Raw genomic sequence first — 23,940 nt, 5'->3', positions numbered from 1 at the left:
TGACCAAAAAACGGTTCTAACTTTCACAGGAATACAGCAAAAATTTTCCAAGAAAAAATAACATTTTAATACTTCAAAATAAAGTAGGAATGTTACAATAAAAAAACGCTCATTCATATAATCCGACTTGCTCTGTGATTGGCTGGAGACCAGTCCAGGGTGTACCCCGCCTCCCGCCCAAAGTCAGCTTGCATAGGCTCCAGCACACCCCGCGACCCTAGTGAGGACAAGCGGCATAGAAAATGGATGGATGGATGGATTATGATTTTTTTTTCTTGTAGTATTCCAACTCTATAACATTCTTTGTTCAACTTTTTGTTTGCAAAATTTTGACTTTAAAAAAAAAAATTGTAACATTACATATTCATTTTCACGACATTACAACTTTTTTTCTCGTAACACTGCAACTTTTTTTTTTCCATCACTTTACCAGTTTTTCGCCAAAAAAAACCCAAGAAATGCAACCTGTCTGATGACATCTGACACAAAAGGTAAGAATATTCATCACTTTGACAGTTGATGAACTCAACTAATGAACACATGAATTGAATATCTACCAATCTTTAAAAAATCCTGGTTGACAGTTCGCAATATACAAATACACAACCTGACCGACCCTAAGCTCCTTGGCGGAAGTCATACGAGATAGAAAATACATTTTCCTCCTTCAAAGTGCTGTTTTTATCAAAAGAGTCACCTCAAAGTGCAAAAGCCTGCAGGAATATTGAGATATCGACTTGCTGACCACAGAGGTTATTCCGCAATACATCAGTGTGATGATGAATGTGCGTGTGTGCTTCTGTTATCCTGCCACGTGCACACCTGCCAACCCCGCCACGAGCTAACATAAAAAAAGTAAATTACCCTCAAGTAAACCTTTCCTTTGCTATTGTACATCTGTCTTCATGCAGCTGCATTTATGACTCGTGTGATCATAAATTGTCGAATGAAAACTGCTGATTGAAATGGAATACCTAATGAGAGGAAAATGATTTACCTCTACAAATATCAGCAATAAAATTCACTGGTAGCCATTTCAGCAAGTCCATATATTTGCCTTTTGAAAAGCACTACATCTTCTCTTGAGCAGCCGAGTAAGCATAAATACAAACACAGGTCGCCCGCAGCACAACTTTGATCTTCTCCCGCAGAGTGGTTCAACAACAAACCACACTCAACATTGGCCTCAAACTGTGTGCTGCCTTTCTATGGGAGTTTTCACATTTACTTTATATTACAACTTTATTCTCATTCCTTTTCTTGTCACTTTGCAACTATTTTTTAGTGTACATATATGTATATATGGAATTTTTTATGTATCTATATTTCTATATATAAATATAGGATAGTCCAGCTTATTCTCCTAGAATGGTTTTCTCACTTTACAACTTTTTTTATTGTAGCATTATGATTTTTTCCCCTCATATTATGACTTTGTGTTTTAATAATGTTACAACATTTTTTTTATATTACATTTTTTAATGTTACATCTTTTTTCTCAATAAAATATGACTTTATTCTGGTAAAATTGCAACATTTGTCTTGTAATATTCTGATGTTAGGCTGGTAACACCTTTTTTTCCTAATCATACATCTAACTTCATTCTGTTGAGTTCTATGACTTCTTTGTGAAAAAATATGACTTATCGTAAGTTTTCGCATTACAACTTTTTTCTCTAGAAATACAACTTTATTCTGGTAACACTGCAACATTTTTCTTTTAATATTATGACATATAATACAGACAATATTATGCTGGTAACTTATTTTCTAATAATACAACTTTATTCTGGTGAGTGTTATGACTTTTTTTAAAGACTTTATTATTGTAAGTTTACAGCTTTTTACCTGTAATATTGCAGCCCATTCTTGTAGCGTCATGGCCTCATTCTTTCCTTTTTCTAAAATTATTATTATTTTGATTCTTGTAACATTGTAACACAACACAACATAACCGGTGGACATCCAGGGAGCGGACATAGAGTTGGTAGACAGCTACAAATTCCTGGGTGTTCACCTTAACAACAAACTGGACTGGTCCGTCAACACCCACGCCCTCTACAAGAAGGGCCAGAGTCGCCTCCACCTGCTGAGGAGACTGAGGTCCTTTGGTGTGTGCAGGACTCTCTTACGGACCTTCTATGACTCTGTGGTGGCCTCAGCCATCTTCTATGCTGTGGGCTGCTGGAGAGGACAGGAGCAGGATCAATAGACTGATCAGGAGAGCGAGCTCTGTCCTGGACGGTCCTCTGGACTCCGTGGAGGAAGTGGAGGAGAGAAGGATGTTGGCTAAGCTGACATCCATCATGGACAACACCTCTCACCCCCTACATGACACTGTGGGTTCTCTTAGCAGCTCCTTCAGCAGCAGACTGTTACACCCACGGTGTAAGAAGGAGAGGTTCCGCAGGTCCTTCATACCGACCGCTATCAGGCTCTACAACACCTGCACCACTTGAACCATGTGTCACTATGTATTCTTTACTTGCGTATCTTGCTTGCTGCTGTAACAAGTGAATTTCCCTGCTGTGGGATTAATGAAGTACAGTACAATACATTACAACTTTTCATCCCTTGCCACGTTGCGGTTCAAATTTTACAGCTTCACTCTGTCACGATTTTTCAAAAATATGTTAATTAATAAATCATGCTGTTTTCTGGTTGAGTATGGCCTATTATTAGTAAAAACAAATGCATTTTTAAATACATACCACATCATTTTTTTTTTTTTTACTAAATTAAGCATTTCCAAGCATAAAAATGGCTAAACGAACTAAAATATAATTGTTCACCAGAGTAACAGGCTTTTATTGCAGGTTTAAATTATCTTAAACAGGCACAATAATTACAACGTCATAATCATAATAATACGTCACTTCCTGTCCCCCACACGTCCGGACCACATTTATTATTATACTCACGAGCAAGAGTCTTATTTATGTCTGAAATGGCTTATTTTCTTTTACGTCTACTATATTGGTAATATCAGTGTAAATGTGACTATAGGGATGTTAGTTCATGTCTAGAGGGCTCTAAAAAAAACTGTATTTAAAAGGTCACAAACAGGTTTTCTATGCTCTAACTATGAAAATATTTGATTTATAAATAAGGAATCCTACTTTGCAGAAATTCACTTGTCACGGTCGAGTCTGGAAGCAGTAAGCCAACATAAACGAGGGATTACTGCATTGTAACATTACAACTATATTACAGCCATTTCACAACTTTTTCTTGTAATGCAACTTTTTCTTGAGAAAATATTACTTGAAAAATACCATGGCTGCTTTACTCTTGCAACTTTATTATGAAACGCTTACAATTTGTCAAATTGCAACTTTTTTTATTTAAAATATGGAACTTTATTCACGTAGTATTACACTTGATTTTCTCTCTCAATATAATGACATTTTCTAACTTTTTCCTTTGACATTATGCCTTTTTCCTCATTCTATTGTGAATTTATCATCGTAACATTGAATCCTTGCAATGCAATGCAATGAGCGGAAAATCCAGATCAAATCCACTGCTATACATTTCATCGAGTCCATATACAGTATTTGTCTTTTGAAGAAGCACAACATCGTCTCTTGAGCCGCCAAGTGAGCATAAACATAAACACGGGCTGCCTGCAGCACAGGTTTTATCTTCTCCCGCAGAGTTGCGGCGTTGCTGTTTCAACGACACAAAGTCGTGAACATTTTCTGGCCTGCCGTTCCTTATTTGGTGCCACGAATTATTATTTTTAATCTTCCTCCGACACCAGCTAGGGAAACAATAGTCGGTTCTGGAAACGCTTCCTATAGTGGCTTTTCTTATCTGTACAGACCCAGAGGGAGAGCGAAGAAGACGACAGAAATAGTTGCTGAATTGCTAAAGAAGTGTGGTCTCACACACACACACATACACACACATACACGTGCAGGACTCCCTGTGGCGTGTGCGAAATACTGTCGCTGTTGTGTATCATGGTGCCTCTCCCAGGGGGATAAGCGACAGATTGTGCTACCTCAGGTGTTGTTTGTCAAGGTAAACACATGAAGGAACAAGTCTTAAGTCCTGACAGGCCCCTCCAATATGGAAATTACCCACACGGTCCTATCCTCAATTCTTAAGCATATTAATTCGACAAGTCGGCGTAGCAGATGCATACTTTGGTCTTACGAGTCAGCTGGCTGGTTATTCCGCACACTGTTATCCCTTCCGTGCCCTCACAGCAAGTGGCTCTGTAATGAATGCCCTGACTGCAGTTTTCCACCCACAAAAGTTCCCGGCATCCATCTTTGGATTTACACCGCCGGGTCTTTTCGCGGCACTCGCAGGTTGATTTACTAGTAACATAAGCCGTGGGAGGTGAGCGAGATGTTCCGTTCTGTCGTGACTAAATGAGCATTTTAAACTTTAATGGGCCTACAGGAGCGGGTCATTATGGCAACAGCTAGCATAGTCACAGGTGTCATTGCCACTAAATCTTCACTTCCTAACTTGGTGCATCTGGTAGCTAGAAATGCGTGGCTGTAGACCATCCCAGTGCGTCTCACCGAGCAGCCGCCAGCTGTGTGTAGAAGAAGTATAACAAAACAATCAGGTTCCAGTAATGCCAGCTGAAATGAAACTGCTGACATTGAGTCTATACCTTCATCAAAACTGAAAGCATAGAAACCCTTTTTGAACCCATCAGAATACAATTGTGCCCTGACCTTTATTCTGATCCTTGTTAAAATGCAATGTGTTCTTGATCGATGGAAATCAGTTGAGTTGTTTTTGTTTAACAACGCTAACAAACAAACCCTTAATTGCCATCAAAGCAGCACAGTGAACGTTTCCACTTGGAAGTAATACACCCCTGATCAAAATGTTAAGACCAGTTGAAAAATTGCAAGAATTTACATTTGCCCTGTTGGATCTTGAGGAGGTTCTAAGTAGAGCTTCAAAATGCAAAAAGAAGAAATGGGAGTGAGACAAAAAGTATTTGAGTGACCGATTTCTTGTAAACAACGATTAATGTGAAATACATTGTTCATCAGCTCAAAATGTTAAGACCATAGCTCAGAATACCCCCGAAACAACCCTAAAATAGAAAAAAAAAAAGTAAAAAAAAAGGACTCAGTACTGATTAACAAAAACTCAGCCGTTTTTGTTAATCACCTCAAAAATTGGTTTGGGTATGCTTGATGCCAGTGTTTCCAGGAGGCTAGTGGGAATGTGGCTCCAGGTGGTGAAGATGGCTTCACGGAGGGCATCCACTGTCTGGAACTGATGTCCATTTTTGTAAACTTCCCTTGCCATCCATCCCCAAATGTTCTCAATTTGATTTAGATCAGGGGAACACGCAGGATGATCCAAAAGAGTGGCATTATTCCTCCTTTGTCAGGCGGGCATTGTTAACTGTGTCCTGTTGAAAAAGCCGGTCATTATTGTATTGTATTGTATGTACTTTATTTATCCCACAGCGGGGAAATTTACTTGTTACAGCAGCAAGACAAGTAAAGAGAACAGTGTAAAGAAAGCATAGTGTCTACAACATGGTTCAGGTGGTGCAGGTGTTGTAGAGCCTGACAGCGGTCGGTATGAAGGACCTGCCACACATTACCACACAGACGAGGGCCTTCAGTCATGAGGGATGCCCCCTGGAGTTCCTGTAGTGTGGAAAACAGCCCAGGTGGGATCTGCTTGTCATGCCGCTAACATTGGAAGCCATCAACACCGTCAAGGTTACATTTTTTTCCCATCAAAGAATAATATTCTTCCACATTTCAGTGTTCCATGTTTGGTGCTCTTGTGCAAATTCCAAACGGGCAATTTTATGGTGTTTTTTTTCTTCTTAAAAACCTTCTCTCGCAGATGCGGTCTGCACTCGGCACCACTAACAACCTTCATTTGGGCCGAGGATCACCCCGTGTCTTGGACAGCCAATCCGACCTCAGGACTGGTGACATTTTTTTTTTTGGTCTACCGCTTGACTTTTTTGTTCCATAACACTAAGGATCTTTTAAGAAGTTTAAAATGACCGTCTTACTGCGTCCAACCTCAGCAGCAATGGCACGCTGAGAGAAGCCTTGCTTATGCAGCTAAGCCATCCAACCGTGTTCAAACAGAGAGCAAAATTTTGCTTTTGCCATGAAGAGATCATGACAGTGGGAGTGCCTGGCAAAAATGACACTGAATCCACATTTGTGCCAAGATTTTGGTTTTTATAGGCTGTGGTCTTAAACGCTTGATCAGCTGATGAACAGCCGATTTCACTTTAACGCCTGTTTGCAATAAATTGCTTACTCCTTTTTTTTCTCCATTTCATCTCACTCTCATTTCTTCTTTTTGCATTTTGAAGCTCTGAACCTCCTTAAGATCCAACAGTGCAAAATATAAATTCTTGCAATTTTTCAACTGCTCTTAAAATGTTTGATCAGGAGTGTAGTCAGTCCCGTAGTCTACTATTTGTCCATGATTTTAGTCTCAGAGGTCCCCTAATGGTGTATTGGAAGTGTGTCGGCCAAAACCTCATTTAGACGGTTTAAAAGTGCTTTTAGTAAGCTCTACTGGGAACACGGCATTTTGTGTGTGCGTCTTTAATGTTAATGAGCTGTGTTTGTCCACGTCTTTCTCACACTGAGTGCGTGGCTGCAAGAAGCGCTGTTACAAACTGTATAGTATACCTCTGCTCTTGTCCACCATAACAGATGCCGTATATCCTATACAACAAGTTTATTTATAGAGCGCCATGCGTACACAAAGTGAACAACAAGTAACATTAAAGGAAAACTGCACTTTTCATCCACAATTCTTATGTGAGACATGAACACACATCTTTCTCTTTTCTGTGTGTTCTAAAGATATAAAAACAGTTAAAAAGAGGCAGCTAAGAACGCACCTATTCTGCCTATAAATCCTTCTGAAAAAACCTCCATTTACATATAATGTGATGTGCATATTAACCAAGCTACAGCGACATTATTATTAACATTGTTAAGATGAAGAACTACGTTACTGGTGTAGTGACACCTCGCTACACCACACCGGCTATCTGCTCGCCGGCTAGCGACTAGCTTCACCTCACACTCACCCCCAGCGCGTCAGCGCCGTGCTTGCAATGCCTAAGGTCGCTGCCAAAAGATAACACTACATATTGGAGCTGTCCCCAGCCACTGTATTTTTGCTTTTGTGTTTGGAAAAGCTAACGTTAGGTGTAGTGTTCATTTCTATGTTGCTATGCGAAGTCAATGCGCCGAGCAAGAAAGTTCCGGTCATGCTTAAAATGACCAAAATACGTCAAAATACTGTAAGTATTACATGTCATCATGAATGCGCCTGTTACTTCATGGTTACAGCATGTATGTAAAACTTTGTTGGAGGTTTTTTAATAGCAGCCTTTACCTGCCTCTTTTATTAATCTCTTTTTATATCTTTAGAATGCACAGAAAAGAGAAAGATGTGTGTTCATGTCTCACATAAGGATTGTGGATGATGGGCAAAATTCCCCAAAAAGTGTGGTTAGCGATGTGAGCTACAGTGCTAACATTACTGTCACATTTGTACAGCAATCATCATGCTAGGTTACCTTATTCACTCAAGAAAAACAAAATGATCAAACTTGCAGCTCACACATCTGTAGCTGACTGGCAGATACTGTAGTTGGCAGAGTTTTAGATGTGTAGTGAAGCCTGATTTTTATCAAAGCTGCTTTGCGTGAAGCGGTGTGAGCCTTTTCTCACAAAAATGGAGCAAATTATAGATTTTTCTCACATTTGTTGCTTATAAACAGGCTCGATGGACCTTACTGATATGACATCATTGAAAAGTCACTTTTGTATAATAGGGGACCTTTTATGTGTTGAAATGATAACACAAAACGGATTGATAACGCCGTAATACATATGCCTCTTGCATGTTTCTTCTGACGCAACGCTACAGAAATACAACAGTCCCCCGTGAGTTCTGCAGTACCAGCGGCCAAAATAAAGGGGCTCTGTAGATTTAACCACTTCTGAAATACTGAAGACTCGTCAATGCAATTCAGTGCACTGATCTTTCATACTAATCTGCATATCAAACGAAGTCTAGCCTTCAACGGGCTGGTCTGGAAACATGCTAATTACTGTATGTATACAGTGCATATCTATAGGGGCTGACTTGTTCAACTTTATGGACGTGCATGGACACGTCGTGTCCATGCACATCCGAGGGCCCTGACAGCTAATGTGTTTCACTTTCAGTCGTGTGTCACTGTAATGCAGTTTACCAACAACACAAAAAGCTCCTGGGGATAAATTAACAGATAATGAATAGCCTCCCCTGCTACTGTGTGACTCATCAAGCTCCCTCGACGCCTTCATATATCCTTGAGCCCTTAAACTGCACGTCGGGGAGAACGTCATATTAATTTGTGCTGCGAGCGTTGGAGGAAAGCGCTCGATCAATTTAGACCATTTGTAGGCACCTGATCAGATCTTATCAGGAGCCACCAAGGGGAAGCGTTCCAATCGGCAGTCTTTTTTCTGAAGTGTGGTTCCATAAACAACAAATTAATATCGTATTTTTACCTCTTTAGCAAGCAGGATTATGCAAAACTGCTGATTTCCACTTGGGAAGGTGTTACTGATCAGGATTAGTTGTGCATTCTTTATTTCTTTTACATTTTTGTCAACATTGTCCTTAATTTATTTAAAAAATGCTTGAATCTTTGGTTAGGTAAATGTATTGTTTTATCGTCTAAAACAGTGGTTCCCAAACTTTTCACAGTCGCGTACCACTTCAGACATCTGACTGGGAGTCATGTATGCACAGCAGTAGCGTTTGTAAACAAGGATGAGGTGAAAGGAAGAATAAAAAATACACGTCTGTGCAGTGTCAGAGAAGGTCATACAAGTCTGGATCTGCGTCACACATTACACACGTTATTCGTGAATGCACAAATTTACTTACATGTGCAAAATTAGGGGCTTTCTAACATAGTCAGTGCATCCAGTCAACAAACAAATGACAGGCTCATACAGCTCATACAACTCACTAAGTAGCCACAGCACCACGTAAGAAGACCAGCTCTCATTTAGCACGCAATGTAAATCATCTTGTCTTGTCTTCCACATTAAACACTTCCAATGCACAACGTCATCGTCAAATTGACTTATTTGTTCATCTAACACAAACAGAACAATGAACAACTTCGTGCTGTCATCTTTCTTCTGCACTGCGCTACCGGCTGTGGATGTTCAAGCGCACTACGTAAATCTCAAGTGTTAATGTGTGTTAATGTAGTCGAGCCGTTTTGAATTTTTATTCACGTACTCCCTACGGCAATCTGCGTACTTCTCGGGGTACGCACACCCCAATTTGGGAACCTGGGATCAGTGACCATGTGGACTGATATTGTTTTTGTTGATGATTGATACCAACAACCGTGACAGCTACTTACTATCAGGTGTACCCTATGGAGAACATTACATGGCCAGTGGGCATCTTCTTGATGATTGTAACATAAAACACCTCCTCATGCTGCCTGCAAAGTGTCTGACAAAAACAAAAACAGTGTGATTTGCAAGCTGGATCAACACTTTAGGCTCATCAAATCGATCAATTAATCAGTCAAGATGAAGACATTTGTGTTGTTTTGTCTTCTAATGTGGCATACTTTGTGTTCATAAGACACTTTGAGGGTCTATAGAAGCATCCCCGTGAAGGCTTATGATGCTCAGCTGAGCCTGTCCTGCTGGCTTTTGACGGACACGTTCGAACGCCCCCTGGCAGACAAGCGTATCGCCCTTACCCTGTGGGAGCAATGAAGGCACCAAGAGGCAAGCGTTTTAAGACTTGGATATAGAATACAAAGGCTCAAGAGGGCAGCCATCCACAAGTCTGTCCCCTCCATTGGCTTCTGCATAAACCTTTAATCTTACTGCCATGGACGTGATTAGACAGGCTGGTGGCGGAGGTAAACTGCTGCGGGCTAACCTGAAGGAGGTTTTAATACAGCATCTGTTTTTTAGATGTTCAATGCCAAGCTTGGAGGAAGGAGACAGATGAAGCAAGTGGGGCTGATGCTGCAGGCATCCTTTTAATTGAACGGGATCTGTAGCCTTTGTTTAGTTGCTTTGTAAATCCACAAAACAGTTGGAAAGATAATAATTATGGAATTGGGTTAGTGAGTTTACAGACAATTAAAGACACAGTGCTCTTGTAGGATGTATTCCTTTTGTCATTTGCAGTAACTTGTTGCTGGCAAAGGAAATCAACAGTCCACTGGTGATGGGCGTGTAGGTGGTATCGATATCGATGTGTCACTTTCACATCTTTTAGTGTAACATACTACAGGCTTTTGTGCTGAACCACCGCCCGGTAGCGTCAAATTGACATGAATCGATTCATGTCAACAACAACAACAACAGCATATATTAATGTGTTAATACAGAAACGTATTAAACTACTTGTGACAAATCACATATTACTCTATTCTTAGACTGCTACCAGCTTTTTACTTTTTTATACATAACTTTTTTAATCAACTTCAGTTTTCATCATGAATTATAATTTTTGAAGAGGACATCGGTGTCCCGTGATGCTAAAAAATAAACTACACCCATTACAACAGTCCACTAGATTTGCTTACGCATTTCATTTGCATTCGGAGTCGCAGAGTATTGAGAAACCGCTCATAGACACACCTGTACTTCGTTTATTCAGTTACATAGCGTTCTTGACGATAAGTTACATGACTTGACATTTTGACAGGCCCTGACCTTATGTAAGTGGTACATGTCACACTTAAGGAACTTAACAAAACATGTTGTGAAAGAGGTCAAGCTGACCTCTTCTTTAGTGCAATTAGACTTCACAGAAACATTCATTCTACAATATAATTACCCCCTTTTGGGGGTCCCAAAACCCCCCAAATCATCCGGCTGCACTAAGGACACACTTTGATTGCTTTCATAAAGTACAATTGATGGGTTTTCGGATCGACAATAAGATGACAAAACAAAAACAGCAATGTTTTTAGTTTGAACCTCCTAACATTTTAGAGGTGGAAAACACACACTTCCACATTGAAGTGTACATATACTGGAACCAGTCTAGACACATTACTCCCATAACTCAACCCAAATATACACCAAGTGTAGTTAATAATAAAGATCCATCTATCCATTTTCTATGCTGCTTAGGGTCTCACTAGCCACTAGGTATGCTGGAGCCGATCCCAAATCTGGTGAAAGGACGGGACTGGTCGCCAGCCAATCGCAGGGCACATATAGACAAACAAACATTCACACTCACATTCATACCTATGGACAATTTAATGTGGGAGGAAACCGGAGTACCCGGAGAAAACCGACGCACGGGGAGAACATGCAAACTCCACATAGAGATGGCCAACGGACATTCGAACCCAGATCTTCCAGATCTCCTGACCGTGTGCCCAACATGCTAACCACTCGGCCACCGTGCAGCTAACAATAAAGAAGCTCAGTGTGAATGGAGATCATTTTGAAAGTGTTTACGTCTGTATGTGAAACTTTTCAATAAGTAACTAGTTTGTCACATATTTAATCATGCCAAGCTTCAAATTGAAGGCTGGCCAAATAATAAGCTGACCAATAAGCATTATTTGAAAAGATAGAGGTGATAAATAAGGGTATGACTTTGGCGAATCAAATTGTGTTTAACCAATGACCGCCAACTAAAGAGATGAGCAACCTTCACAGAACTCAGCAATTGTTGTTTTAAAATGTTTTTTTTCTGAATAGAAACAATGTTTTGTTCCAGCACAATGGACACTCGTCAAGCTAGCACTTGTTGATCGGTCTGTCTTGTAAGACACACGCTACTATCAGCTCGTTTCCCACCCTGATCTGTAGAGAATAGCTTCTTGGTGTGTCAGTTGCATTATTTTAGCAGTTTTGGGGGTGGGTTTTTAATCACTGACTTTTGACAAGTTGGGCTTTCACACCCGCAAAAAAAGCCACATCAGAACCGATCCATCAGTTAGCCGTCTGTGCTTTTTCTCAGAACCCAGCAAAGCAGGATATTGCGCTTTTGCACAGCGGCATGGTGATAATACGTCAGCTCCAGTGTCAGGTGTCAGACAGTGACAATTGCTTTCAATTGCCTCAGCTTTTCGTTATTCTCATTCACACACTGCCTCTGTAACAGCTGATACTACATCAGAAACCTTTATACTATCCCCATTCCTTGTTGTTTATACAGCACAGCGACAAACCTGAAGAAAAACTGTACAAGCATTGGAGGAACATGCAAACTCCATACAAACTTTGTATGGAAAAATATTTTCCTGCATTTCATAACTTTCCTCAGTATTTCCACAAATGTCAAGCAGATAATTGAGTCTCTAAAATGAGCTTGTCACAATCAAAAACCTTGGTGGGGCTCCTTGAAACAAATGCAGCTTTTACTCAGCTGTAAAACATCCTCAGTGTTCCCCTGTGTGAAGTTTCATGCTACACACATCGCTACCTCGACTTTGCTGTTGTTTTGTCAGCGCGAGATGATCTCAATTTAGTTGCCATCGATCCGGTTCGTCCTACAAGTGAGCAACAAAAACTGCCCCTGGTGATAAGCATTGCTTTATTATCCATGACAAGAATCATTTCAGAAAAGCGGGGAGAGGCGGCTCACAGCGTGCTGCTGCCGCTGCCGCCGCCACCAAACCATTATTGGAGCTGATGATTTGTTTGGACAGCCTTCAATGCAATCAAGTGTTTAGCCAACAGATTAGTCCAGTTTGTCTTCAAAGGTTTTGCATGCAGGAAGAGAACTCCTTATTGGGCTTAATTACGCTCAAAATGCTCCATTGTCTTATTTAGTGATGTGACGATAAGTGTATAATAATATGTATATGATCAAAGTTGTTGTTATAGCACAGTACAACGGAACCGCTAAAATTAAAAAAGAATCAAAGAATGATAATACAGTATGGAACAACTCGCACAAAGCTTCACAAATTGTCACACGAGACCACTACAAATTTCAGCCAGCATCAAAGAATTGGCACTTTGTGTGTGTTTTTTGCTTTTTCTTTGGCTTTATTACACTTATTCTAAAAACAAGAAGCCGCTGCGACAATATGGATGGGTTTTGTTGGTGCCAAAATGAAATAAAACCAAATAGATAGATCATTTAAATATGAGATTATTAATAAAAATGTAAAATAATTTAATACATTCGCCATTCATTATTTAATTTGTGAAATATGATTAAACAGCTTGAGAAAAAGAGATACTTCGATCCCAAAGTGAAAGTGAAAACTATTTGCAACTATTTTTTTTTTTTTTTAGCATTTATGTATTTCATCATAACGTAACAGAATTTTTTTCTTTACTTAATGGATTTTTTTTTTTTTTACTATTTCATGGCATTTTTCATTTGAAAAAAGGGGTGTTAAGAGAAGAAAATACGCAGGAAGTAAGGGGACTCAAGCAGTAACTTTGACAAGATGTCTTCAACATCTTGTCAAATCTGTTTTCATATTTTGTGGTGGTTAACTTCTTTTTACACTTGTGTGACCAATTACATTATATATGGAGAGCTCCACCTATTAGATTGTTTTTCCTCAGCATTGTTGCTAAGCAACCGCCTTGAGCTTTGGCGGTTAGCCGGTTAGCTTGCCTAGCTAACACCTGTCGGTGCTTGTAATTAGTTTATTTCGACGAGTCCGTACCTCTCACCAGTCCGAGTTGAACTCAGAGATGTCAGCACACTATTCTAGTCTTGTGACCCCAAAGCGTGGTCAAGAAGACACCAAAATAGTCCAAAACTCCGGTAGCAAAAGCGGAGCCCTTGCCATGAACGTCCTTTCTGGTCAACAGGAAGTGATGTATTCACCTTTGCACATGTCATGAAAGTTCAATCTGAGTGTTTTATTGGTTGATAAAGAGTGTTTAACCTCTTTTTTCACTTGTATGACTGTTAGAACATTAACTGAACTGTTATTTATGTGCTCCTATGGGAAAATTTGATTCCAAATCCTAACTAGAGCTTTTATTCCACTTCGGCTGTATTTATTGAGAAGGCAGTACAAGTTTGATACAGTGAGATTAATAACACTAGCTCGACAACTGAAGTTAACACTAACGTCTCCACAATACGGATGTTTCCTCACAAGCTGGAGGTCAAAGCTGAGGGTGAAACCAATTAACTTGAACATGTCATGACGGTGCAATATGACATGCACCTAAAGACAACACGCAGAGGAATACTTAAAAGATTTTCCTCCCAGATATTAGAACACTTTTCTGCTCCACTCCACAACACAATTATTTCATATTGATTCCTTCATCTTCAGCTGAGTTTGGCTCACTTTTTGTCTGGAAATTTAGCCCAGCAACCAGGCGGTTGCACACACCAAAATGACAGGTAAGCACAAGGTGGTGATTTCGGTGTAGAGTAGTCGTCCACATAGTAGTCCATTGCTACAGAGATCACACTGACAATAGAGAGCATGTTTTTTTAATTCTATACACACACACACACACACACACACACACACTCACACACATACACACGCACACACGCAATGCACTGCTGAATGCACATCCATGCAACACATGGCCAGAACTGCTGCAACAGTAATTATCTATCAGAGCACCTTCAGAAAGCCGGGCAAGCCTTACCGTCTAAACGCCTTTCGCCTCATGTTCAGCAGATAGCACTGCAACAGACGCGCCGCCACATGTGCATCCCTCCAGAGCAGCATGCATTTTGGAAAAAGCCTCCTCTCATTCTGACTGGCATGCACACAGAAGAGCGAACGTGAGGGAGGGAGGGAGGGAGCTGAGGGTTGAATGGAAGGAGGTGTACGACAAGGGGAGGGCTTATGATGGAGAGACGAAGAAGTAGCGAGGGGTAGGGAGATGAGCAGGTGGAGAAAGTGACTAACCTCATGTCACGTTGCATCGCTCCATCAGAATCCTGGCGGGAAGATAGAAGAAGAGGGGTGGGGCAAATGATTACATGTATTTGTTGGTAGGGTTGGGTGATACTGCAAATGTAAAGTAAATGCAGTGCTGTCCAGGGTCAGTATAGCTAATACTGATACTTTTTGCTTGGCATTTTTTAAAGCCCTTGATGATTTTTTCGTGGCCTCGTGGTTAGCATGGTGGCCACACAGTCAGGATAACGGGAAGATCTGGATTCGAATCTATGTTGGGCATCTCTGTGTGGAGTTTGCATGTTCTCCGCGTGCGTGCCTGGGTTTTCTCCAGGTACTCCGGTTTTCTCCCACATTCCAAAAACATGCATGTTAGGTTAATTGGCGACTCTAAATTGTCCATAGGTATGAATGTGAGTGTGAAGGGTTGTTTGTCTCTATGTGCCCTGGTGACCAGTCCAGGGTGTACCCTGCCTCTGGCCCGAAGTCAGCTGGGATAGGCTCCAGCATACCCCCGCAACCCTAATGAGGATGAAGCGGTATAGAAAATGGATGGATGGATGGATGGATATATACAGTATATATATATATATATATATATATATATATACAGCTGTCCCTCGTTTATCACATTTAAGTGGTTCCAGACCCTACGGTGAGAAGAGACTTTCCGCAAAGTAAGATTCAATATTAATAACAATATTAATAATTAATCATATGTTGTTTTTTTATTATTAGAGCCCTCTAGACATGGAATAACACCCATATAGTCACCTTTACATTTGCATTACCCAATATAGAAAATATTATCAGAGAATGTCACACTCGTATTACCAAATATAGTAGACATAGTAAGAGTAAATAAGCCATTTAAGACATGAATACAATTCCTGCTCGTGAGTGTTACAGTAAATGTGTTCCCTAGGGGACATTAGTGGTGGGCGCGACAAATGTGTGGAGGACAGGAAGTGGCGTGGGAGGTTCAGATTTGACTTTTAGCTTCTCGTGGGTTATGGCACCAACAGTATCCTGTGTTAATGTAATGATTATTATGTTGCTATTATTGTGCCTGTTGTGAGATCATTTAAACCTGCAATAAATGCCTGTCTTGGCAATGACGTCTGGTGCTTGTCTCACCGAACAATTACTGACACCCAGTGGCCAATTTAGCATACTACAGTCACAATTAGAATGCTTATTCTGCTCTGTATTTTAGTTCATTTAGACATGTAGACATTAGTTGGTTCATTTAGAGCCTCTTTTTAAAAAGTAGACATTTTCATGGGCTTACCAATTACTTGCATTTTTGTTCCATTTGCTGATGGTCCTGAGGCATAACCCCTTGAAAAAAGCAACACTTATTTGTGACTGCTTATATAAATACAAGAATGTAAAAAACAATATACAGTCAAACCTGTCTTAACGGCCACCTTTATAGAAGGGCCACCTGCCTATAGCAGCCACTGAAAAATCCTCCCCAGCAAATTGACATGTTATAGACCCTGTGTATAGCAGTCACCTGTCCAACGCAGCCAGCAGCCACCCATTTTGTCTCCCTTGGTCAATATCTGACTGCATATAGCAGCCAAATTACCAACTCAAATAGAAGCTTCATGCACGGAAAAGTTTCATTTTTCAATCAATGAAGCCGTCGTGTGTAGACTTTAATTACTGAGTCCTAGCTCAGTCACAATCATTCACAAGATCCACACAAACTGTCAGTTGTTCCACATAAAAAAGCCGTCTTCTTTTGAGCTTGCTATTTCCTGGTCAAACATGTAACTTTAAGAGCATTTGCACCAAAACATTACCGCAAAGTAGGCTGGGAACAGGATGTGCTCCCAGCGACGCTACAATAAAAAAAAAAACATATGCTAGCATGCATGCGGCAGCGGGAGCAAAACTGAGTTCGGTTGTACTTAACTGAAGTATTTTATCAGTTATCAGTTATTATTAAGCCTCTAGCTTTCTTTTAGTAAGTAAAAACCTTGGCTATGATTGCACTACAATGTCATGTGGACCTACAAAGTACACTTGGAAGAACAAGAGGTGAATAAATGTATTGCAACTGATGTGAAACTGATGAGGGGTAGGATTAAATAAGCTTTGCTTCTTCCTACTCCTTTTTGGACATGCAAAATTGTGAATTGTACTATGTGATGTGCTACTGTTTGACTCATGCATGTTCAGGATTAAAACCATGAACCATGATAATAACAAGCCTAGTAGTGCTGTACAACTTTTATCAGCAGTCCGCAGTGCCATCTACTGGTCAACATTATTATTATTTTTTCCCTTTTTTTTCCTCTACTGGCCAACATTCAAACTGGACGCCAACCTGTCTATAGAGGCCACCTGTCTATAGCGGCCACTTTTGCAGACTCCCTCTAGTGGCCACTATAGACAAGTTTGACTGTACTTATTCCCATAGGCCCTTTCATTACATGCAATTGTTTCAGCAAAATAAAGTGAAAAATGCTAAATAACAGAACAAAACTAAAAACTACTATTGGCTCCCATTTTTGCCCCCAAAAGAACAAAATAATATCAACCCAGTACTGATACCCTTATCTGTATTGTTGATATTTGTATCGATCCGCCCACCCCGATTTGTCAGGCAGATTTATGTGGCGCCCGTGCAGGAGTGTCTCTCGTCTTCTGCGTTTAACGAGCTCTTATGTCTGATCAAAAACAAATACATCCATTACTTCACCTCCTGTGTCACCGGCGGGTGCATGAAGTGAAAGATGACAACAACAAAGCACTAAATGACAGATGAACAGTGTGGAAGAAAACTGCTGCCTGCTGCAGGATTGGAGCGAAAGCAGCTAAGGGCAGTCTGACATATAAATACCTACTGATAAAAGTGAAAAGATATAATCTAGTTAGACAATAATGTTGGGTATAAAGAAGGAATGTTTATGCTTTGTTTACTTTTCATCATCTTCAAACACAGTCACGACATGCATTATTTATCATGTGCATCTCTGGACACTTCATTAGGTAGACCTGTGGTTCAATATAACAGCTGAATCAAAAATATATATATAAATCTTGATTTACAAAGATAATAATGCTCAGCTATGACTGACAGTAATAGAAACTTATTACAAATAATTCATTGAAAAATATGAAAGATCCAATGTAAATCATTGAAAATAAAGTGCTAAATATTAAAAAGAAACTCTTACGAGTTATTTTAGTTGTCGAAACAAAGGTACCTTTAGTTGTATCAGGCGTTGAAATGAACACGAAACTGAGGAAACAAGAGTGATCTAATGATTTTTTCCATGACTGTAGTTACTCATTTCAATTTGAGCAATACAATCATCCATCCATCCATCCATTTTCTATACCGCTTCATCCTCATTAGGGTCGCGGGGGCATGCTGGAGCCTATCCCAGCTGACTTCGGGCGACAGGCGGGGTACACCCTGGACTGGTCAAGTAACTGCAAATTAATTACACCAAGCAGAGAGCAGACACATTCCTGTCTTCAAAGCATGAGTTGTTTTACTTTATTTACATTTTATTTGGAGTTATTATATAATGGTTAACTTATTTTTACAATTTTACACAGCACCTTTACATTTTTACACCTTTATAAGCATGTTCAAACATGGCCTGTACAGTTCATAAAGGTTTTATGATGCCCTGGAACAAATTAATTCCCTTGATGGTCTCTTATGGGGGAAAAAAGGTTTTGAATTACTTGGAAGTCAACAAAATGTCTCGAAATGGAATTTGTTCGACGTTGGAGGTGAGCAAAATATTACAAAATATTGTGATATAAGTATATTGACATGCAGACCAGGTCCGAAATAAACATCCAGCTTTTACTAATACATAAGCTATCAAATCAGGAAACTGTTTATTGATTATTTAGTTTACCATATATATCATACATATTACTATATCCATATCTACCTAGCTATATCTATCTATATATACATATCTATACCTACTTGGTGGCTGCCTAATGAGGATAAATGGCATAGAAAATGGATGGATATATATACATATATATGTATGTATGTATATATCTATGTATGTATGTACGTATGTATGTATGTATGTATATGTATATGTATATATATATATATATACAGTATATACTGTATATATATATATGTGAGGGTGGTTAGTTTGTGAGCTGCTCCGAGGTGCCGTATGGGCGTCACAAATAGTGAGAGGTGACACAACAGGATGAGTCATACAGTGTCTGAATGAGGCAGTGCACTAATCCACTCTGGCCGTCCCAGCATCCGTCTTTTCTATGTGTGTGTTTGGGTTGGGGTGGGTGGAAGGCAAGGGAGTGGATCAGCATTCCTGGAAGGCATCACTGGATGACGATGTGCAGCACTAAGCTCATTCAGATGCGGATGATCAGGAAGTTAATTTACTGAAACATGCCAAATTTCCTGTTTATTTTGCTATTGGTCAGTTTAAGCTGTGCAGCAAAGCGAATGCTGGAGGATTTTTTTTTAGGTTGAGAATGCACAAGCTTTGTTGATTTAATAACAACAGCAATATCACAGCAGTTATATTAAACACTTGCAGTTAGAAGCATTGCCGTTATACCTGTAAATACAAAATCGATTCCCCTGAAACATTGTAGAGGAATGGCACATCAGTTTTAAAATCAAGCTCTGCTTCTTCTTACTCCTTTTCGGACATGTTGAATTATGCAAGTGTAAAAAAAAACAACAAGACCTCTTGCTTGGCGGAGCACTACATTACATTTGTTGCTACAATGTCGTACAGCCTCATGATAGATAGCCAACTAGCATTGATCGACATTTTAGTTAAAAATCTATCTTCATGGATGGTATGACTAACCTTTAGTAGAAATGCTTGGTCTTTTTACCTGTGTTGCCCAATGTTGACATACAGTATTGCAGTTTCGCATGCTGTGGCCCAAACATATTGCATCGAGGGCTGCATACTTAAAAAACGCTGAACGCAGTGAGCCACTTGGATATTTTTAACTTGTAAAAAGGCTGCAAAAGTTATATACTCTATATAAGACCAAGCATTGTGGCGTTATTAATTACCTAGTAGCAACAGTTCTGCCATGTTCTGTTTCTTTTGACTGTTGTGTGGTTTTTGCTGACCTCTGCTGTTCTCCTCTGTTCCAGACACCTCAGTTCCTGGTCCAGGGAGGAGCCACGAGACACACCTGCAGTCACGTTAAGCTCTTAGGCTCAGCTAATGTTGTTTGCAGTTGCCAGTTTGTTCCTCAGTTTGAGTCGCATCTCACCTTCCTGACTTCTCACGCCTGCATGCAACAGTCTCGTTTTGGGGCTCTCGTAAGTTTGTTGAGAGTACTAGATTGGCTTTTCTCCGCATACTGGGTCCAACCTTCAAACAAGCTGTGGCAATTTCATTTTTTTTTCTTTGAACTGCGCCTTTTGCTGTTCCCGCCTTTTGGTTGAATTTTATTTCTACAATGTTCTGTGGGCTAAACGGGCCACACTTTGGACACCCCTGCTACACGCTTAATGTTCTCTGCGGCCCTCATTTGCCTAAACTAGCTTAAGATTTAACATTAGCTAGTTGGCTATTGAATCGCCACCGACTGTATTTATATGGAATACGTAATGATGAGAATGTAAGAGGGCATTTCTAAGCCTGAATAAAAAGGGAATATGTTTAAATTATTAATGTATTTGCTACCTCTGCAAATTTCTCTTAAATCTAAATCTTATTTTTCCCCCCATTCCTCAGTACAAAACTTCAGGCTCGGGGCAAAAACACAGCAAAGGTTGAATGTTTTTTTAATACTGCATGCCACTTCTCCCTCTATGTTGGTGGATGCTCGGAGTGGAGTGCTAGCAAAAACGCTAATGCATTTAAATGAGAATTAAAATAAGACCTTTACCTTAGCCCTGGCATGTGAATGTCAGTCGACTCAAGATTTAAAGTGTAAAATATGGTCTGAATAGCTGTAGACGAGAGAATATGTAGAAGCTTGTACGGTGTTTCACATTAAAGTTTACACAGCTTGGGGTGCGCTCTTCATCACTGAGATATCATCATATTCTATTTCCTGAGGAAGAAGAAAACTGTCAAATATACTTTACCCTGGCTAAAAAAACCGGATGTATCTAAACAGATATACAACAAAAGTAGTATTTTTTGTAATTTATTTTTAAGTCTGAGGATAATAATCTGCTAACAGGTCAGCACGCATTATACTTGGTGTTAACATGAACATGAACAAAGAATGAAGTACTCACAGTGATATTGACAGCTCTGGGTAATGAGATTGACCTGTAGGACATTCTTGGAAATCCCTCTGGCCACTTGAATACCGGACAGGAGTTACTGCTTCCACTGGAGGCCAACTTAGGCTCAAAATTGTTACCTGGGACTTTCTTCTCCTTATCCTTCCCTCTTTCTGTCAGTCCCTCTTTTTCCCTCACATTTTCCTTCCTTTTCTCTCCACCCAAGATTCCATTGTTTGCCCAAGGACTTCTGTCTTCTGGACCCTTTTCCACTTGTTTCTTATTCCTCTCTTGCATCAGGCTAACATTGTCCACTAGTTCATCAAGTTGCCTCACTCTGTCAATATCCGTCTCCATATACAGTCTCCCGGTGGAGGGTTGCGACTGTAGCTTTGTGCACAGTTCCATGCCGTGCTCTCGGTATGAGGGACTCTCCCCTTTTATTTTCCTCATCATGTCCGCTGGTTCTATGATCTTACAGCTCGGCAAAGTCTTGCTCCATTGGTGGAAGGCGCTGGTGATATCCTTCGGATCATGTTCATTGATGGTCTGCAGGTTGGTTGTTGGGGTGTACCACAAGTTAGTGTTTGGTGGTGGCGTTGGAAGGTTTGTTGGGTTTGAATGCAACGACACCGGGGTTGCTGGTGGTGGTGGTGGTGGAGCTTGAGTAGGATGAGATGGGAAGCGGTGTCGCAAGGTGGGCTGCTGTTGTGAGGGAGCACTGTTAGTTTTCAGCACCCTGCCGGCCACCTCATTGAGAAACTGTGAGAACTTGCGCCTGTCCTCTTTCTTCTTGTCCTCTTGAAGGACTGTGGAGGCATCCTTGCTGGGGCAAGATGAGGTAGCACTTCCTGCATCTTTCTTCTGCACCGTTGCAGTGCTCTCCGAAGCACGTTTAGTTTCTGTTTTAGGGGTAGGATGCGTGAAAATGAGATTTTGGTAAATAATTTCAGGTTCTACCACTGCACCAGTGGATTTCTGATCTGTTTTACGAGCTATTCCTCTTGACTCCTCCGATGTCTCTGTGCTCTCTTGCTTAGCAGATGTCCTGAGGAGGCAGGTAGCCCCTGAACTCCAACTATTGGTGTCCCAACTGCCGTCATCATCACTTGAGCTGCCGATGACGCTGTGTAGACTTGGACTGGTGCTACGCTCGCTTGGGCCTGGGCTGGAGTTGTCCAAGGCACCTAGTGATTGCCTCCTCAACCGAGAAATGGATCCCTTCAGCTTTGGTAAAGAGAAGTGAAAGTTTGATCCCTGGAGAGTTGGTAGTGATCCTTGAAGAGAGGTGACAGAACCCTGGATGCTAGATGATGATCTTTTGTGGCTTGGTTTGGTGGCATTGTGCAGGCTTGAAAGAGAACCTTTCAGTAAAGGAGATGACTGGCGACGCAGCGTAGGTTCTTCTTCCTGGTCACTGTAAGGTCCAGAAAATACGGGGCAAGATGCGGTCGAAGAACAAGAGCCACGATCCTGTCGAGTCGACACCATTCTGGATCGTGGTTGTCTTTGCATGGTGGCCATTTTACTTGTCTTCCCCCTTCTTCGTGTAGGATTGGGCGATTCTTTTTTTATAGACTCGATTCTGAGACCATCGTCTGATATGGACACACACAAGTGAACCATGTCAGGCTCGGCAGCGCAAGGTTCCAGCTGCTTCTGTTCTACAATACCAGCGGTCTGTCCTCTTGCTGTGTGACACACTTTCACTTGTAATGAAGATTGCCCAATGAGAACACGGAGAGGTTTGATTGTCAATTAGATGTCAACCAACCTATTTTCATATCCTGACACTGCCAATCGTTTTTCTCCGTTTGCTGCAGGATCAACACCTACCATCATCAGGGCTTTGTCTGTGGGCGTCATCCGGAATGAAATGCATATTGATATGTTTGGCACTGGAAAACAGCTGGAAATCCAGGTCAGTGATATTGACCGAAGCTACCATGTGACTTTTCGGTTTGTGAGCACCAGGCATGCTCATGGATCGATTGGTCACAAATGGTAGTGGTTTGGTCCTGCAATTTTTACAAGTTAGTCTTTACTGATTGCCTACACCTGCCTCCATGAGATCCACCGATGCTTCCTTGATGCTCGGAAAACTACCGTATTGACCTAGATATAAGATGACAGGTTTTTTGGAGAAAAAAATTCATTTTCAATATATGTGTGAAATAACTACTAGATTTGCAATAAAAAATTATATAATTAGATACATATTTCTTAGCTGCTCGACAGTCGTTGGATGAATCTCCTTCAGGTCACTGGTGTGTTTGAGTGACAGAATGTGAAGCTCTAGCTTGGGGAAAAGTCGTTTGGCGCCACATGCTGGTTTTCAGGTATGAATCTTTAGACTGCAAAATAAGATGACCCAAGGACAAGCAGCATACCCCGCTGAATCCTCATTAGGGTCGCGGGGGTTTGATGGAGCCTATCCCAGCTGACTTGGAGGCGGGGTACACCCTGGACTGGTCGCGAGCCAATTGCAGGGCACCTGTAGACAAACAACCATTCACCAACTTAGAGTTGCCAGTGAACCTAACATGCATGTTTTTGGAATGTCGGAGGATGCCTGAGAACCCGGAGAATGAATGAATAAGATGACTTGCCTATTTCAGACTTTTTTCCAGGGAGAAAAAATATCGTCTTATAGTTGAGGCAATGCGGTACAACTCTATAAATAGATTCACCCAATGAACTGGCTGTTTATTATCATAGCCATGTTCTTGTCAGTGTAAGTTTAGTGAATACCTAACGGAGTTGTTGATCAAGGGGATCTGAAGACAGGAATACTGTTGTGTCTCTGGGTTGGGGGCTCTAAATGCTGACTCAGCCTCAA

At 40.8% G+C, this 23,940-nt stretch overlaps 1 protein-coding gene across 2 annotated transcripts in view; it reads right to left on the bottom strand.

Annotated features, from left to right (window-relative positions):
* LOC129192154 (uncharacterized) overlaps window positions 1–22,947 on the bottom strand; it is a 58,661-nt gene extending 35,714 nt beyond the window's left edge. Inside the window, exons 1-3 of one of the 2 annotated variants that reach the window (XM_054795822.1) lie at window positions 21,114–22,947; window positions 14,885–14,916; window positions 14,619–14,732 (exon numbers count right to left, since the gene is read on the bottom strand). In XM_054795822.1, coding sequence (XP_054651797.1) covers window positions 14,619–14,732; window positions 14,885–14,916; window positions 21,114–22,727 — 1,760 coding nt within the window. In that variant the 5' untranslated portion in view covers window positions 22,728–22,947. The remainder of the gene's footprint in view (window positions 1–14,618; window positions 14,733–14,884; window positions 14,917–21,113) is intronic. The other variant, XM_054795823.1, reaches the window with a different exon arrangement.
* Window positions 22,948–23,940: the final 993 nt, after the last annotated feature.

The sequence above is a fragment of the Dunckerocampus dactyliophorus genome, chromosome 13 (assembly GCF_027744805.1).
Source record: "Dunckerocampus dactyliophorus isolate RoL2022-P2 chromosome 13, RoL_Ddac_1.1, whole genome shotgun sequence".
Lineage (NCBI taxonomy): Eukaryota > Metazoa > Chordata > Actinopteri > Syngnathiformes > Syngnathidae > Dunckerocampus > Dunckerocampus dactyliophorus.
This window is presented reverse-complemented; position numbering and strand designations above follow the sequence as displayed.